Raw genomic sequence first — 15,016 nt, 5'->3', positions numbered from 1 at the left:
TATGCATGGCATGATGGACGCGTCCGGCAGTGAGTCTCTGAGCTGAAGTCGAGCTGAACTAGTCAGCTCAGTATACTTCTACTAGATAGTATGACTACTCATCTCAGAATTCAATTGTTGAAGAAACAAAACGTACTGTCAGTCTCTGATTACGGTGATCCTGTTCATCATTGTGATGTTGATCATGATTGATTGAAGCATGACTAACAACTCATCAGTAAACCACCCACGCCAGGGCGTACATGTGCATGCTGCAGAAGCAACTGGAAGCCTCTGAGGCCGATCTGGCAGGTTACTTCGAGGTCAGCCATGATTTGTGTCGAGGAGCTCTCCCTTGCCATTCACAGATAAACGCATCACTGGTAAATCAATAACATCACGAGCAGATCTGATCAAAAGGCATGAATGGAAAACAGATGATCATAGACTCTTAACAGATTCAAAGAGTCCGAGGCAGACATGCAGTAATTTAGCGGTGAAATTCCCATAGAGTTCCACAGATTCCCGGCCTTCCCCAGACTGAAAGTGTTTCATCAAAATCTGAACGCCTCCCAAGGTGTTGCATTTCTTCCATCATTTGTCTTTCTTGTTGCCACCGTCCCAAGCCTCGGCATGGCTGCTGCTGCTGGCCCCAGCTGCAGGTGTTTGCGGCGTGACTGACTCCCTCAGCTGCGCTCTCCTGTGGACTGCCACCTGCAAGCCTGCCTCGCCTCCACCCGTGACCACTGTACCTCTGTCTCCATCATCCGCATGTTCAGCATCCCTGCTCACCATCAGCACTCAATCCCTGGAATAGCAGGGCATCTATAGTAGAAGCAGCGGCTTGCGCTCGCACAAAATTCCATTCTGTATCTGGCCTGCAGGACTAAGGCAAGTCACCTGGCAGATCCTGGCCGCTGCCGGGGGTCCTCCTCTTCTCCGTCCTCAAAGGGGGCGGACAGCCATGTCGACAACGTATCTGTCACCATGCTGAAGCCGTCAGAGAGCGTCTGCCCCACAGTTTCTGCCATCCCTCTCCAATCTTTAAAGGGGTCCTCTGCACCCTGCAATGCAGCCCGCAGCCCTGTAAATGGGCATGCAACAGGCAGCAAACCAATTGTTCGAGACAATCTTGGGGGAGCAGAAATTCACAGCCTCATGAGATGTCAGCAGAGTGAGGAGGTCCTACATTGTCCCACAGAGAGTTTTCTGGGAGCGATGAATCGTCGCGCTCAGCATCTCTGGGCTCATCGTGGATCCAGGATGCACCACCCGCTCTGCCCGTCTCAGCATCAAGTTGAGCCTGTCCTCACAATCAGCCCTTGGATCAAATCCAAAGCACAGCATCTGACAAAGAGCATCCAAAGCCAGCACATAAAGAATCTTATAGGAACAAGACTTGCAGCATTATTGTTCTGACCTGCATCGCTCTTGCCAACTCCTCGTCCTGCCAGACCTGGGAGGTGCTTGCTGAAGTGCCCTGCGCAAGGACAGCAGCAGCTGCACTTGCACCTTCTGATCTTGATGCACATGCAGGTGACAAATGTATATTGATGTCCATGCCTCACCGATTGACTGTGGTCTTCGCCGCTAGCTGCCAAGAGCGCCTCAGTGGCAGCCTGGAGGTTGCCTCCATGGTCCTTCAGGACTGCCTCAACCACTTCTCTTGGCATCTGCCACCAGCAACTCATGTTTAGAGAGAAAAAGACATCAGAGCTTTCCCTAACCTATTGGACGATGCGCCAGAGCAGTGGCATACCGTTGGAAACATCTCCAGCAAGGTTGCCAACGCCGCCACGTAGGACATGCTTGACGAGTATGATCTCAGTGTTTTGGATGTAGTTCTGGTCACCAATCAAACTGCTTGAGCACGGAGCTGCACAACAGTGTCCATGGACAATCTCGTTTCAGCTTGCAGCCCATACAAAGTCTTCTTGTCTTCTTGCACTCCTTCTCTTTTGAACAACGCTATCTGCTTCACCAAACTTTGAAAGTTTGCGCTATCAAAAAGTTGGCTTCGATCAGAAACCGCGGGATGCGTCACCTGCATGACAGCACCTGCCAAAGCACCTGCAGGCACATGGTGTAAATTTTTCAATGTTGATATCGATGTGCCTGTTCGAGTCGACACAATGGAGATGTCTGCAGATTAATGCTCCTGGCAAATACGGTAGTAATTCGGGCAGGACATCTCTTGTTCAATTGACGAAATCATCACAGTCCCATGCAGGCATTGAAAGTCTTCAGATACACCCTTTCATGCCGCCCTCCTCGAAATTTGCTGTCAAATATTTACAACACATTTCCGAGAGCTATCAGATCGACAGTCTGCACGGCATCTTCGGATCACGTCTCAGAAGGTATAGATTATATACGTCCGACAAGGACAAGGACGACGTGATATTGTTTGTTGTGATGCAGTTCCTTCAGAACATGTCCATGATGTGCGCAGTGATCGTGGCGGATCCCAGAAAGGTCCTGGAAACGGGATCAGGAGAAGGTACACTGCAGGTTAGGGTTCCTCTCACTCTTCTCCCGCTGCTGTCCAGCCCGAAATTTGAGCTGGGCGATGCAGATGACCCCATGAGCAGCTACATTTTCGGGAAGCGCAAGGAGATCTTCCAGTACAACTTTGCTGGGTCTGTCAGCACGCAGTCCGGCTGGGTCAGCCTCATCACAAGGCAGTCCCTCAATGAGCTGCAGCCAGGGACTGTCCAATGGAAAGCATTGCAGTCAGCAGCAGAAGAGACTGGAGGCTCGCTGAAGGGCTCAAAGCCGGATCAGCCATTCCTATTCGTGGGACAGATCCTGGAGGCAGCCGGAGTGAATGTGTACACCAGTCACGAAGGTCCAGATGTTGATGGAGTGCTGATCACCACAAGCGAATGAAGAAATCTCCACACCCTCTCTTGCGACTACTCTCTCACAAGCAGTGCTGTGTGATGCCACACTGCTCCCGATGGCCAGAGCCGCCGCCTGCGTCATCACCGCTCTTTGCGAATGCTTGATAGTGCTTTACATCAACAATGCTGAGTGATGACTGGTGTTGCATTGGGACAGCGTGGGAGACTGGCTGCATGTGAAGACATCCGCTATAAATGCAAACAGCTTTAGCTGAGCCCTTCCGCCGGGTTTGACCTGTGACTGTTTTTGTCTGTCCAGTGAAGTAGCGATGGCAGGTTTCTGTCAGTCTGCCGGCAGTGGTGTCAGCCCTAGTGTGATGTTCTGTCTAAGTTGAAGAAATTATCGGTTGTGACAGTGCCAATTGCAAAATGGTCTGGCACGCGTGCTGCGGGGGCCTGTTACACACTAACATATAATTGAAAGCACTTGCTTTGTTTATAAATACAAACATGGCAAACGACATTCAGGCAGCTGCTGCATCACTTTTGATACCAATTGGTTGTACATCTATTCGGTGATTGCAGGTGATGACTCGATTACGAATATTGTATAGCGTAGGCTAGCACGCTATTATAAATTCTTGGCCAAGAATTAATTGTCATTGCACTGAGCACCATAGGTGACCCTGTATCAGTCGGTATCCTACCATGGTGACACACACCAACTTGGTCGCACATACTGTTGCGGGGAACTATAATGTCAGCATGCACATGAGTGCATGCATTTTATCAAGAGGTCACTTCACAGAAGATCTCCTCGGCCGCGGCGCATTATCTAATGTGTCACCGCTTTCAGGCTAATCAAGGCGTCGACAGGCTGCCACGCCCTCTTGTAGAGGAACATTGGGCGGAATGAATTGGGACCCCAGAACTCTTCAACGGCCACATAAACCTTGCAATGCTAGTCATGTCAAAGCAAGTGCATATTGCAGTCTGGAACGCAGAGTGTGATGCATTTTGTCGATCGACTCTCAAGGGAAACAATGACTCATCTTTTGCTTTCAGGAGTATCATGGCCCAGCTTAAAAGCAGGGTTGGTACTAAATCAAAATATTACTGGACTGCATGCATCACATGGCTTTTGTGCGCCCCTTCATGTGCTCCTGCCATTGCACCAGTGCTTTGTGCTGGCGGCCGTTGAGGCGCACTTTGGGCCTGGCAGCCTTAACAATCTTATAGGCCTCCAGGAAATCGCCAGCGAGCCCGTTCACAACAAGGATGGCGCACATGACCACCAATGAACGCCCATGGCCGTGGGCGCAGTGCACCAGGACAGGCCGCCCAGACTCCCTCTGCTTCAGGGCCCATTTCACGCCCTCGTCAATCTGCCTCACACTGGGACCTGCACATTGCAGGAGACTGACATCAACAAATCATCTAGGGGAAGCAATGCTGACTGGTCATTCTTGAGATGGCTCGGCTTGCCTTTAGACCCAAAGCGCCTGCTTTATGCAGAAATACATGTATAGGGTATTGGCAAGAATATCGAACTGGGTTGAGGCCTGACCATGTGTATCCCAGACCGCAAGGTTGTCATAGGGTAGGTGCTTCTGAAGACGTGGCAGCTCGCACGTGCAATCCAGAATGGCAGGAGCTCCGTCAGGCACCATTGTTGGTGAAGCTGGCCAACCTCCCAGGTACCTATGGCAGGTGTTGAAACGCTCTTTTCTACTTCTCAAAACCTACTTGACCTTGTCAATCAAGAACATCTCGATCAAAGGGCTGAAGACATATGCCTCACCATCCGTCAATGATGTGGTTCCAGACTGGCTCCTCTCTGGTATAACGCTGGATCCACAGCTTTGTTCTGAGAGAGACGTGGTAGGGCCACAAAAGAGCCCAGCCCCACCAGGAGATTTTCCCAGAAGGTTGCTGCACGAAAGTCAATAATTGATTTGTAAGTCTGATATAATTGAGGGAAATTTCCGTGTATGAAATGTCCACCCAGAACAGCTGTGGAGCAACCCAGAGTAGTCACCTTGCCCAAGAGGAATGTGGATGAGCCTGCGAACTTATCGGTCGCAGCGAGTGCGACTACAAATCCTGAAGCAGCTACATGTGCCAAGACTAGTGTCACTGGAAGGGGGAAATGCTTTCTGCCAAGGAATGCGAGGGTGGCTGGAAGTACAGCAACTGTCCCAACAACGGTCGAAAGCATGCCTTGATCAAGAGCTGCCTGTGCGCAGCATATCAGTACAGGTGTCTAGTGCCTGTACTTTTGCAGGCAGAGCAGCAACGAGCAGCAACGAGCCCAGGAACTTCCTACATTCTCTGCACCTGCCTGCAGAATGCACGCACGTGCGAAATGTCCAAGAGGAACCTTTGTCCGCTCTTCGTTGTCGAGGCAAAGAGCATTGATTTGTTCACTATTGTTCAAATTCAATACTGCCTACGCACTGCTGCACACCAAAGCTATCATTCTACTTCATCGTACAGTTCAACGAAAACAAGATGTGGCTCCCATGGGTAAGCTTCTGCGGAAGCTAGCAACAACAAAGCCCAGTTGATTGCGATCGTTAAAGTCTCATTAATTGCATGTATACATTACGCACAGGAATGTTGTTTTGGAGGGCCATCTGACGCTGCAGATCAAGAGCACCTCCTGTCGGCATCGTCCTTTCCACCGACAGAAAAGCTATGGGAGGGCGGAGATTTTGCATTCCTCGGATCAGGAATTTACTACAAGAAAATTCTATTTATCAATGTTAAGGTATATCATGTTGTTTTATGCATGTCGTGGTCGAAGTAGCCCAAAGGAATGCTGGTGGCATCCAACGTTGGTAATTTCCTCTGCTGCAGGTATATGCAGTGGCTTTGTATGTGGAGGCAGACGTAGCACGCAAGGAGCTCCGCAGGCTGCAGGATGAGGGCTTTTTTAAGAGACAAGGTTACACAGATGACAGCCTCACAGCAGCCCTTAATGCAGGGAAATTCAGGAAGTGCCTGCAAATCCAGATGCTTCGCAGTGCCACAGGTGAAAAATTCGACAGTGATCGGTCCTCCTGCCTTCCTATGCATCACTTTTTCCTGACCCTTCTTGTGGGATTACTCTGACCCTTCTTGTGGGACCTTGGATCAGTGAGCCAGTTTGATAGCGAGATCAGCAAAGATCTGCGACCGCGGCTAGAGAGGACGGGCGATCAAGGCCTGCTGCAGCCATTTCTGGATTTCTTCAAGGACAAGTCGTTCCAGTTTGGAACGACCCTGCTGTCACTATGGGAAGGTGGGCACCCTATATGACCATCAATGCCTACTGGAGAGACAGCAGCAGTGGGTCATCCCATCTTTTGCCCCAGGATCAACAGTCTGTGTCAGATTTACAGAGACACTAAGGATTGCAAATTTTACTGCAGAGGACAATGTGCTGACTGGAGATCTGTTCCCGCCTGGCTTCAAGGACTTTGCTGATGCAGAGGTCTCTCAGGACCTTCCCAGTGAGAACTTCTGCCGCGCTCTGTACGATATGTACATTGGGCCTGGGACCATTGTGCCTGACGGTCGCCAGCAATTTGCGCAGGGCGTGCTTGAGCTGTTGAAATTCTGATCTCATCCAGCTCTGCTCCTCATTCTTTACGATGTTGGGAGGCAAATTCCTGATCTGGCCTGTTGTCAATTAAAATTCAGTGCGATGCGGGCTAGCCATGACGTTACCGTTTGTCATGGCCATGATGTCCCTTACACGTGCTTGTGTAGCAGCACTGCTTTGGTACCAGAATACTCCCTCCAGTTCCACCTGTATGGCCACTGCTGGCCTGATGGAGCTCTTGCAGCATTGCAGCGCTGGAATGCCATCCTGAACTTCTGATCTTTGAGCTTGTTTCCAGTAAGTCCTGTTGGTGTTCGGAGCCCCATGGAGGTGTTGCAGTAGTCTGGTCTGCGCATGCGCATTGGCGTTTTGTTTTATCGTGGGCCTAGGTTGCTTAAAATCCCATGGATTGTCCTTTGTGATGTGTTCAGATCTCAGCGTCTCTAGGGCAATTTCAGAGCTGTGTTGTAGGATGTTGGATGCTGGAGTGTACAGAAGCGAACAAACCTGTTGATGACCAACCAGGTGCAGGCCTAAGGCTATTTTGCTTGGCTAACCTAGTCCGCGCAACGTTGCAAGTGCAGTGAATAGCTTTGTAAGAATGTCAAAGTGGTACGTTTTACGTGGTACTATCATAGATATGATGACTGCGCATGCGACGGCTTCCAGCTGATGAAAATTATATATGAGTTCTGTGCAATATTTCAACGTTCACTGGGCATTATTCGGCGCTGCCAGCTTTCTAAATAGTTTGGTTCATGTGGGCCTTGCTGGCCACTCAGGTATTGGTATGCCGTGGTACTGTCCGCCAAAAGACGGCCATGCCAGCGGTATTGGTCCCGCCGGGTCCCCGGGGCCCATATGTCCGACATGAGTCACACGGTACCGGTGCAGCTGGCTGCAGGCCAGGACCGGGCCGAGCCAGGGTAGAATTACTCATCAGCAGCTAGGTTGAGGCTTATCAGCATTTGTGGGATTTCGACAGGACAACCAGACCCTTCAAAGGTAGTTAGGAGATGTATCCAAGGAAGGTTGTCAGGTTGCCCAAACGTTTGCATGCAAAGTCAGGAACGCCACCGGTCAGGTGCCCTTCCTTCTCAACTTGGACACCAACAATTATTACTTCAGATCACGACGACATCCCTTTAAATTTTACCAGTTTTGTTGTCGCTGAAACACATCAGCACCGAATGTCGTTCAGATGATCGTATATAGAATTTCATTGTAGGACGGCTGGTGATGGCTTGTTTATGAGCAAGGAACGAGCAGATACTCTTTGGTAGTAGATAGACTTTTGATTGGAATCATGGCAGGTGTACATACACCAAGCGCTCCAGGGTCGCAGAAGCCTCCCGTCGTGAGCTTCAACTCAATGCCTGTCCCAGCAAATTATGTCCCAGGCTTGGGACGTGGTGCCACTGGATTCACCACCCGGTCCGATATTGGACCAGCGAGGATGGCTCCAGAGATGCCGGTAAGATCAGTTTGTTGTCTACTTATATTTGCTAGCATAGTTCCTGCCTGTTGGTGATCTAAACCCAGAAGAAGCTGCCAGCTCCTGCTGTGGATAGCACATAGATCAAAGCAATGGCGGCACCTGTGTAGTTTTCAGGATAATCTGAGCAGCGTCGATCTGTCCATTGCGTGAGACCTTTAGCCTAATTGTTGGAAGCACTTGGGTCGTGGGCCTCAACCCACTCTTGTGAAGTGCCTGAAATGCTTACATCCATGTGTCTCACAGGCAGCACCAGGAGCTCCTCCAGCACCAGCTGCAAAGCCTGCGCCGAAGCCAGCAGAGAACGATGCGGAGGACGACAGTAAGTTTGATGAATTCATGGGCAATGATACTGGAGCGCTTGCTGGCACTTTTGGAGAGTATGACCAGGATGACAAAGAAGCAGATGAGGTGTGGATGGCCAACTTGCAAGTTTGTTGGCATTGGACACTCAGAAGGCTTGCCGTCTGCATGTATATGACTAATGACTGGTCTATCTGTCTCTCACTGCTAGAGCGTATGCTTGGTGACATTTACAGCTGATCTGTGTCATTCAGGTATGGGAAGCCATTGATACATTCATGGACCAGAGGAGAAAGGATCAGAGAGAAAAACGCTTGAAGGACGAGATTGAAAAGTATAGGAAGGAGAATCCTAAGATCACAGAGCAATTTGCACCCTTCAAGAGGAAACTGGCGGAAGTGAGCCTGTCAGAGTGGGAGGCCATCCCCGAAATTGGAGATTACACGCAGCACAAGCGCAACAAGATGCAGGCACGAGGCCTCCTCTGCCTTCTGCATCTGTGCCTTGTTTGAGATGCACCGCCCGTGTTTCTCCTTGGGACATTGATCAATGCTTTGCAACAGCCTACACTCATGTTGTGGTGTGCTGTGTGCAGATATTCACACCAACGCCGGACAATCTCTTGACGAAGAAGCTTGCCGAGTCTGAGAACACAACCACCTTGGACACCCGTGGAGGCTTTGACGGCCTGGCTACTCCTGGTGGTCTCAGGTGCTCCACCTCTCCACACTTTCCCGCGCCTCAAGATACCTCAAAACATTCTCACATTCGAGTCTGAAATTGACCAGGAGGCTGCAGCGTGCTCTCGGCCGACATTCATCCATCCTGCAGTGAGACGAATCTTACTGACTTGTGTGTGTGCGTCGTTGATGCAGCACGAACCTGACAGACATAGGGGAGGGGCGGCGGAAGGTGGTGAGCATCAACCTGGACCGCATGGCGGACAGCGTGTCGGGGCAGACGGTGGTGGACCCCAAGGGCTACCTGACAGACCTCAACTCCATCACGCTGACGAGCGATGCGGAGATTGGGGACATCAAGAAGGCGCGCACGCTGCTCAAGTCCGTCATCAACACCAACCCCAAGCACGCCCCCGGCTGGGTCGCCGCCGCCCGCCTCGAGGAGCTGGCAGGGTGCGTTCCTTCGTCCTCTTGCAAGTGTTTTGTTTGCTGGATTACAAGTGTCATGGGTCCCACAAGAGCAGTAGCAGGCTGTGTTCCTCCTCTGCAGACACCCCTCACAATAGGACACCATGTGTTGTGCTGCCGCATCAAGGTGCCTTGCAATGAAGAAGCCCTGGAATGCATCTTGTTGCTTGTTTCGCTGTGATACTGGCCTGCATGAAGGAGTTGTGTGGGCATGTGCAGGAAGCTGGCGGAGGCACGGAAGCTGATAATGAAGGGGTGCGAGCTGTGCCCCACCAGCGAGGACGTGTGGCTGGAGGCAGCGCGCTTCCAGACCCAGGACAACGCCAAGGCGCTACTGGCGCGCGGCGTGGCTGCCAACCCCACCTCCGTCAAGCTCTGGATGCAGGTGATGCAGCCCTGCTCCTGGATCACTCCTCTGGCTTCCTTCTATGTCCTATGGGCAGGACACTTGAGGGTTCCATGCACTGTCATTCACATCATCATACCATCATCATTGCTGATATCATCATGAGGTGAAGGTGACATGCGTTGGTGTGCAGGCTGCTCGGCTGGAGACAGACGATGCGGCCAAGTCGCGCGTGCTCAGGAGGGCTCTGGAGCGAATTCCCACCTCTGTGCGGCTTTGGAAGGCCGCTGTTGAGTTGGCCAACCAGGACGATGCCCGTGTGCTGCTGTCACGTGCTGTGGAATGCTGTCCACAGGTGCTTCGCTCCCTGCTCCTCTTCCTGCACCGTCTCACTGCGTGTGCTGCGTTTTTTCACGAGTGTACTCGACCCTTCTGTTGAGGAGAACTGAGCAGAGTTGGATTTTCTTGTGCAGCATGTGGAGTTGTGGCTGGCACTGGCACGGCTGGAGAGCTATGAGAATGCCAGGAAGGTTCTCAACAAAGCCCGGCAGGCCATACCAACAGATGCATCCATTTGGATTACAGCCGCAAAGCTGGAGGAAGCTCAGGTGCGCAAGAACTGGCCTCGAAATCTCCTGTGTCTTCAGGCCTTTCAAGTACAATGCACATGTTTGAGACTTTGCTCTGATGCAGGGCAACACGCACATGGTGGAGAAGATTATTGATCGCGGTATCATCTCCTTGGAGGCCAACAACGTGGTCATCAAGAGGGAAGATTGGCTAAAGGTGAGTATCCCACTCCTTGAGCAAATTGTTCCGACTCCTATACCTACGCAACTGCACCCGCCATTGGCCGAGTCCCAGCGCCGAGAAACAAGGCTCGGGGTGGTATCCGGAGAAAGGCACATTTCGTGTTTGGCGGACAACAACGGGGGTCTTGCTGTATCAGGCATGCACGATAAGCCGTTCGTGTGTGATTATCGCAACCCTAAATATGCACCTTATCCTTCATACTGCACCGTTGACTTTCAATGTGGGCTGTCTGCACATTCCTGCAACAAACGCGCATGCCTGTTGTGGGAGTTGCCAAAGCTGCTGTGTGGGAGTGCAGGAAGCGGAGGCGGCAGAGCAGGCCAATCCACCCAATGTGGTCACGTGCAGGGCCATTGTGAAGACAGTCATTGGCAATGGGGTCGAGGAGGAAGATCGCAAGATCACCTGGAAGGCAGATGCAGAGGTACATGTCTTGCTGCCACCTGTCGCATGCACTCCTTCGATGCATCTCTTTGCCTGGCGATTCGCCGATGTCCATAACCCTTATGTTGCTTTGCTGAATACATGGGGGTGTGGCTGTGGTGCAGGACTGCCTCAAGCGCGGGATGGTTGAGACGGCGCGCGCCATCTACACGCATGCACTGCAAGTGTTCCCGGGCAAGAAGTCCGTCTGGATCAACGCCGCGAAGCTTGAGAAGGAGCATGGCACACCAGAGACTCTGGATGCTATGCTCAAAAAGGCCGTGTCCTACTGCCCACAGGTGGGTTTGCCCTGACCCCCTGCTACTTTAGCGATCTAGGTTGTCGTTCTGATGTAAGTACTAATTATCTTGGAGCATAGATACAGCCGCTGCCCAAGCTGTGGCAGCTGGCTCACAAGCGTTCCGCACAACAGCTTCCCTTGGCTTCTGATGGCTGCGTGTTGAGAAGGCTAAAGCTCGCGGACAGATACGGGCCGGACATGTCTGATTCAAAGCTCATTCCTGCACTGCAAGGCCTGACTCTGTGACGCTGTGCGCACGAAACCAACTTCATCTGGCTTGCCCATGAGGAGCTGCGCGGCTTTGCAGTCATGAGCTTGCGTCTGTACGCTGACAGAGCGTGGCTGGTGTGTGCTGTGCAGAGCGAAGTGCTGTGGCTGATGGCGGCAAAGGAGAAGTGGGTGGCGGGCGACGTGGAGGCGGCGCGGCACATTCTATCGGAGGCCTTCAGCGCCAACCCGGACAGCGAGGCGGTGTGGCTGGCCGCGTTCAAGCTCGAGTTTGAAAACGACGAGCCCCAGCGCGCGCGTGCCCTGCTGGCCCGTGCCCGCGCCACGCCCACCGCATCCACGCGCCGCGTTTGGATGAAGTCCGCCATCGTCGAACGCGAGCTCGGCAACGCCGCCGAGGTGAGGGCATTCTCTAGTGCCCCTTTGCCTAATTAGCCCTGTCTCCCTGCACAACTCTTGCTCTGCATGCTGGAATAAGGTGCCCCACCCAGAGGTCACTTGGTTACTGAAGGCTAGAGGATTATAAAATTGCTCTGCGGCGCTGCTGACGTCTCTGCAGAAAGAAGGGGCCATTGTGTCTGCGTTTCATCCCCGGATAATAAATGTACTAGTGAAGGTTCCTGTTCAGGGATGTCTTTGGTGGTCTGCCAACAGCGAGCAGTAGCAATCCCAACGGGGATATGAGCGGTCATAAGCAGCACGCGTACTGCGTTAATTCATCAATAGATGCTTGCACACAGAAGCAGACATGGTATGGGTGATTAAGCGGGGTGCCTGGGGCTGTGTGCAGGAGCGGCAGCTGCTGCAGGAGGGCATAAAGAAGTTCCCGGGCTTCCACAAGCTGTACCTGATGCTGGGCCAGCTGGAGGAGCGGCAGGGCCGGGTGGAGGCAGCGCGCGCCTCCTACCTGGACGGCCTCAAGCGCTGCATGGACAGCGTGCCCCTCTGGCGCTCCATCGCGCGCCTGGAAGAAGCCGCTGGCTCCGTCGCCAAAGCGCGCGCCCTCCTCGAACAGGTGCCCCTCACAGCACACACGGCCTCTGCATGACTGACATAGTCTTCTTTGTTCTTTCTTTGGACATTTGGCATTTGTCTTGTATGACATGTGGAAGCAAGGGGTTCAATGCCAGACTTTTAGATGCCTTGATCCTTCTTTTCGCGCATCCAACAGCTCTGACTGAGCAAAATATTGGCTGCAGGCTCGGCTGAAGAACCCGAAAAACGAGGAGCTGTGGCTGGCGGCGGTGCGCACGGAGCAGCGGGCAGGCAACGTCAAGGCGGCTGAGGCGCTGATGGCCAAGGCGCTGCAGGACTGCCCTGCCAGCGGGCCACTCAATGCAGAGGCCGTGGCCATGGCGCCCCGGCCGCAACGCCGCAGCCGCTCGCTTGACGCCCTGAAGCGCTGCAATGATGACCCCCACATCATTGCCGCTGTCGCGCAGCTCTTCTGGAACGACCGCAAGGTGCGCAGCGTGGCTGTTGTTCTCTTTTTATATGCACATGACAGATGTTGATCATGTGTTCATTGGTTCGGGCGTGTACAAGAGTAGGAGAGGAAGCTTGACAACTGCAACTGCAGCTGCCCCACAGATGCACCTTGCCTCTCATGGCAGGGACAGGCACAGGAGATTAACTTAAGCATGCACATTGCGCAGCAGTGCGGTGGTATATGATAGAGCATGCAAGGAGGGACCTTGAGTCAGCTGGGTGCATGGGCCCAGGTGGAGAAGGCGCGGAGCTGGTTCAACAGAGCGCTGCTGTTGAAGCCGGACATCGGGGACTTCTGGGCGCTGCTGTACAAGTTCGAGTGCCAGTTTGGGACGCCCGAGCTGCAGGCCGCTGTGGTTGAGCGCTGCAAGAAGGCCGACCCACGGCATGGCGAGCGCTGGCAGCGCATGTCCAAAAACCCGGAGAATGCGCACAAGCCCACAGACTTCATTCTAAAGAAGGTTGTCCTGGATCTAGACAAGGAGCCGCCACCTTGAGGCTGCAGCCTTGGACCCCTTGTGAGGTGTCCGGCGTCAGCTCATGTTTCATGTATATTATCTGTGTGTCCTGTTTACATCGTGTTGATGTGTCTTACGGAGGCCCTTTCAAAGCATGGATATCCTCTCTGTGCGGGATGTCTGTCCGGCGTCGTGCAAATCTAAATGTCTGTGGTCAAACCGTTTTCAGTGTTGAGGATGTCAACTTGACATCAAGGAATGCTTGTTGAGACGTTCAAATCGGGCTTTTAAGCAACCACGGGCCTAATTAACCAACAAATGCAAATTGCTCAATAGCTCTGGTTTGGGCAGTCATTCATTGGCTGTCCATTAAAGGAAATTTAAAACTTGGCTGATAAACATCAGAGAGGTTACATGACATTGTGAACAGACCCCTGCAGTGAAGATCATGAGCACTAGCAGCAGGATTGTCAACTCTCCTACTGTACAATCTCACAGACAAAATTGACGAGTATCTATTCTACAAGCTGGCCAGCTGGGCTTGGCAGCGGCCTCAGAAATATGGTGCTGTATGCCTCTTGCAGCAGGCGGTCATGCTGGAAGTTTGGATCCCAACCACTTGCTCGTGCTATGCGCTCTCGACTGCCCGGGTCGTCCCCACTGAGGCCAGCTGCAGCTGTAGCGGCTTGTCGTGGCGCCGGCTGGGCAGGCGGTGGTGCAGCCGGCCTGTCACCAAACAATCGTGCCTCAAATGTGAACATGCCGGGACATATGATCTGCAATGTGTGTGTACGGTTCCAGGTTGCCCTCATGACTGGTTGCCTTAAAGTCACTTTCTTTCCATCAGTGGTGAAGGCTTGCATGGAGGAAGGGCGCACATGACCGCTGTAGCATTGTACTTGGTTGCATCTTCAGGCTGCTGAGTAGGAGCAGAAGTCGAAGGAGCAGTACTCGCTGTCTTTGCGCTCCCTGAAGCGCGTTGAGCCCGTGCCCGCGCCTCCTCTGCCTGTTACTCGCCAGGTCATAGTCATGGAGCTGGCAAAGGAAAACAATGCAATGCCATGCCATGCACGGGCTTTCAACCCAAGACAAGACGAGGAAGCGCCTCACCTTCCGCGCGTCATTCTGCAGTATGTTTTCCCTGTTCTCACGCTGATATGCAGCTATCTTAGCTTCCATCTCCTCCACCTCCAGGCCCTCAATGAGGTTGTAAACTGCACAGAGGGACCCATCATAACTGCTTGATCAAGGACCGGACCTTGATGAATGCATGCAAGACAAAGAAACTACACGTCAGGGGCATACTGATATCTTCTCTCTCCTCCAGGTAGTCGTCATATTGGCTCTTGGAGGCGAATTCCATTTCCTGTCTGTTGTATCTGCACAGTGCACATCAGGCGATCTGGGTTCCTCACAAGCCAGTGTCTAGTGACAAAATGAGACCCATATTGTGTCATGTATCACGAAAGTGTATATGAGACCACTATTCCTTCTATGCAACGCACATGCCCTCCACCCGATCCCTTATACGCTTCTCCTTGTGCATTGACATGTTGAAGTGAACAGGCAGCAGCCCAACTGATGAAATTACTATGACCACCAACG

The 15,016-nt window shown here is 52.5% G+C and overlaps 5 protein-coding genes across 5 annotated transcripts; 3 read left to right on the top strand and 2 right to left on the bottom strand.

The window, feature by feature from the left end:
• Positions 1-2,394: 2,394 nt before the first annotated feature.
• Positions 2,395-2,868, top strand: COCSUDRAFT_59142 (hypothetical protein; the record flags this gene model as incomplete). Its single annotated transcript, XM_005651107.1, has 1 exon — positions 2,395-2,868. One exon carries the CDS (start codon positions 2,395-2,397, stop codon positions 2,866-2,868), a length of 474 nt encoding a protein of 157 aa, XP_005651164.1.
• Positions 2,869-3,925: 1,057 nt separating this feature from the next.
• COCSUDRAFT_52403 (phosphatases II) lies at positions 3,926-4,961 on the bottom strand. The gene is made up of 4 exons (XM_005651106.1): positions 4,861-4,961; positions 4,624-4,754; positions 4,390-4,523; positions 3,926-4,224 (listed from the first exon to the last, which is right to left on the bottom strand). The coding sequence occupies exons 3-4, from the start codon at positions 4,490-4,492 to the stop codon at positions 3,953-3,955; spliced, it is 375 nt and encodes a 124-aa protein (XP_005651163.1). The 5' UTR covers positions 4,493-4,523; positions 4,624-4,754; positions 4,861-4,961; the 3' UTR covers positions 3,926-3,952.
• A 679-nt stretch (positions 4,962-5,640) lies between these two features.
• Positions 5,641-6,426, top strand: COCSUDRAFT_59140 (hypothetical protein; the record flags this gene model as incomplete). Its single annotated transcript, XM_005651105.1, has 3 exons — positions 5,641-5,662; positions 5,962-6,105; positions 6,236-6,426. The coding sequence occupies 3 exons, from the start codon at positions 5,641-5,643 to the stop codon at positions 6,424-6,426; spliced, it is 357 nt and encodes a 118-aa protein (XP_005651162.1).
• A 1,288-nt stretch (positions 6,427-7,714) lies between these two features.
• COCSUDRAFT_27128 (hypothetical protein) lies at positions 7,715-13,716 on the top strand (the record flags this gene model as incomplete). Its single annotated transcript, XM_005651104.1, has 15 exons — positions 7,715-7,891; positions 8,150-8,314; positions 8,461-8,712; positions 8,802-8,917; positions 9,082-9,339; positions 9,574-9,739; positions 9,894-10,055; positions 10,174-10,308; positions 10,394-10,486; positions 10,812-10,937; positions 11,062-11,235; positions 11,598-11,864; positions 12,256-12,480; positions 12,665-12,928; positions 13,187-13,716. 15 exons carry the CDS (start codon positions 7,715-7,717, stop codon positions 13,448-13,450), a joined length of 2,844 nt encoding a protein of 947 aa, XP_005651161.1. The 3' UTR covers positions 13,451-13,716.
• A 210-nt stretch (positions 13,717-13,926) lies between these two features.
• On the bottom strand, positions 13,927-14,774 carry COCSUDRAFT_59138 (hypothetical protein; the record flags this gene model as incomplete). Its single annotated transcript, XM_005651103.1, has 4 exons — positions 13,927-14,137; positions 14,290-14,417; positions 14,522-14,625; positions 14,717-14,774. The coding sequence occupies 4 exons, from the start codon at positions 14,772-14,774 to the stop codon at positions 13,927-13,929; spliced, it is 501 nt and encodes a 166-aa protein (XP_005651160.1).
• Positions 14,775-15,016: the final 242 nt, after the last annotated feature.

This window comes from Coccomyxa subellipsoidea, assembly GCF_000258705.1.
Source record: "Coccomyxa subellipsoidea C-169, whole genome shotgun sequence".
In the NCBI taxonomy this organism is placed as follows: domain Eukaryota; kingdom Viridiplantae; phylum Chlorophyta; class Trebouxiophyceae; family Coccomyxaceae; genus Coccomyxa; species Coccomyxa subellipsoidea.
Note: the sequence above shows the minus strand (reverse complement) of the source record. Positions and strands in the feature narration are given on the sequence as shown.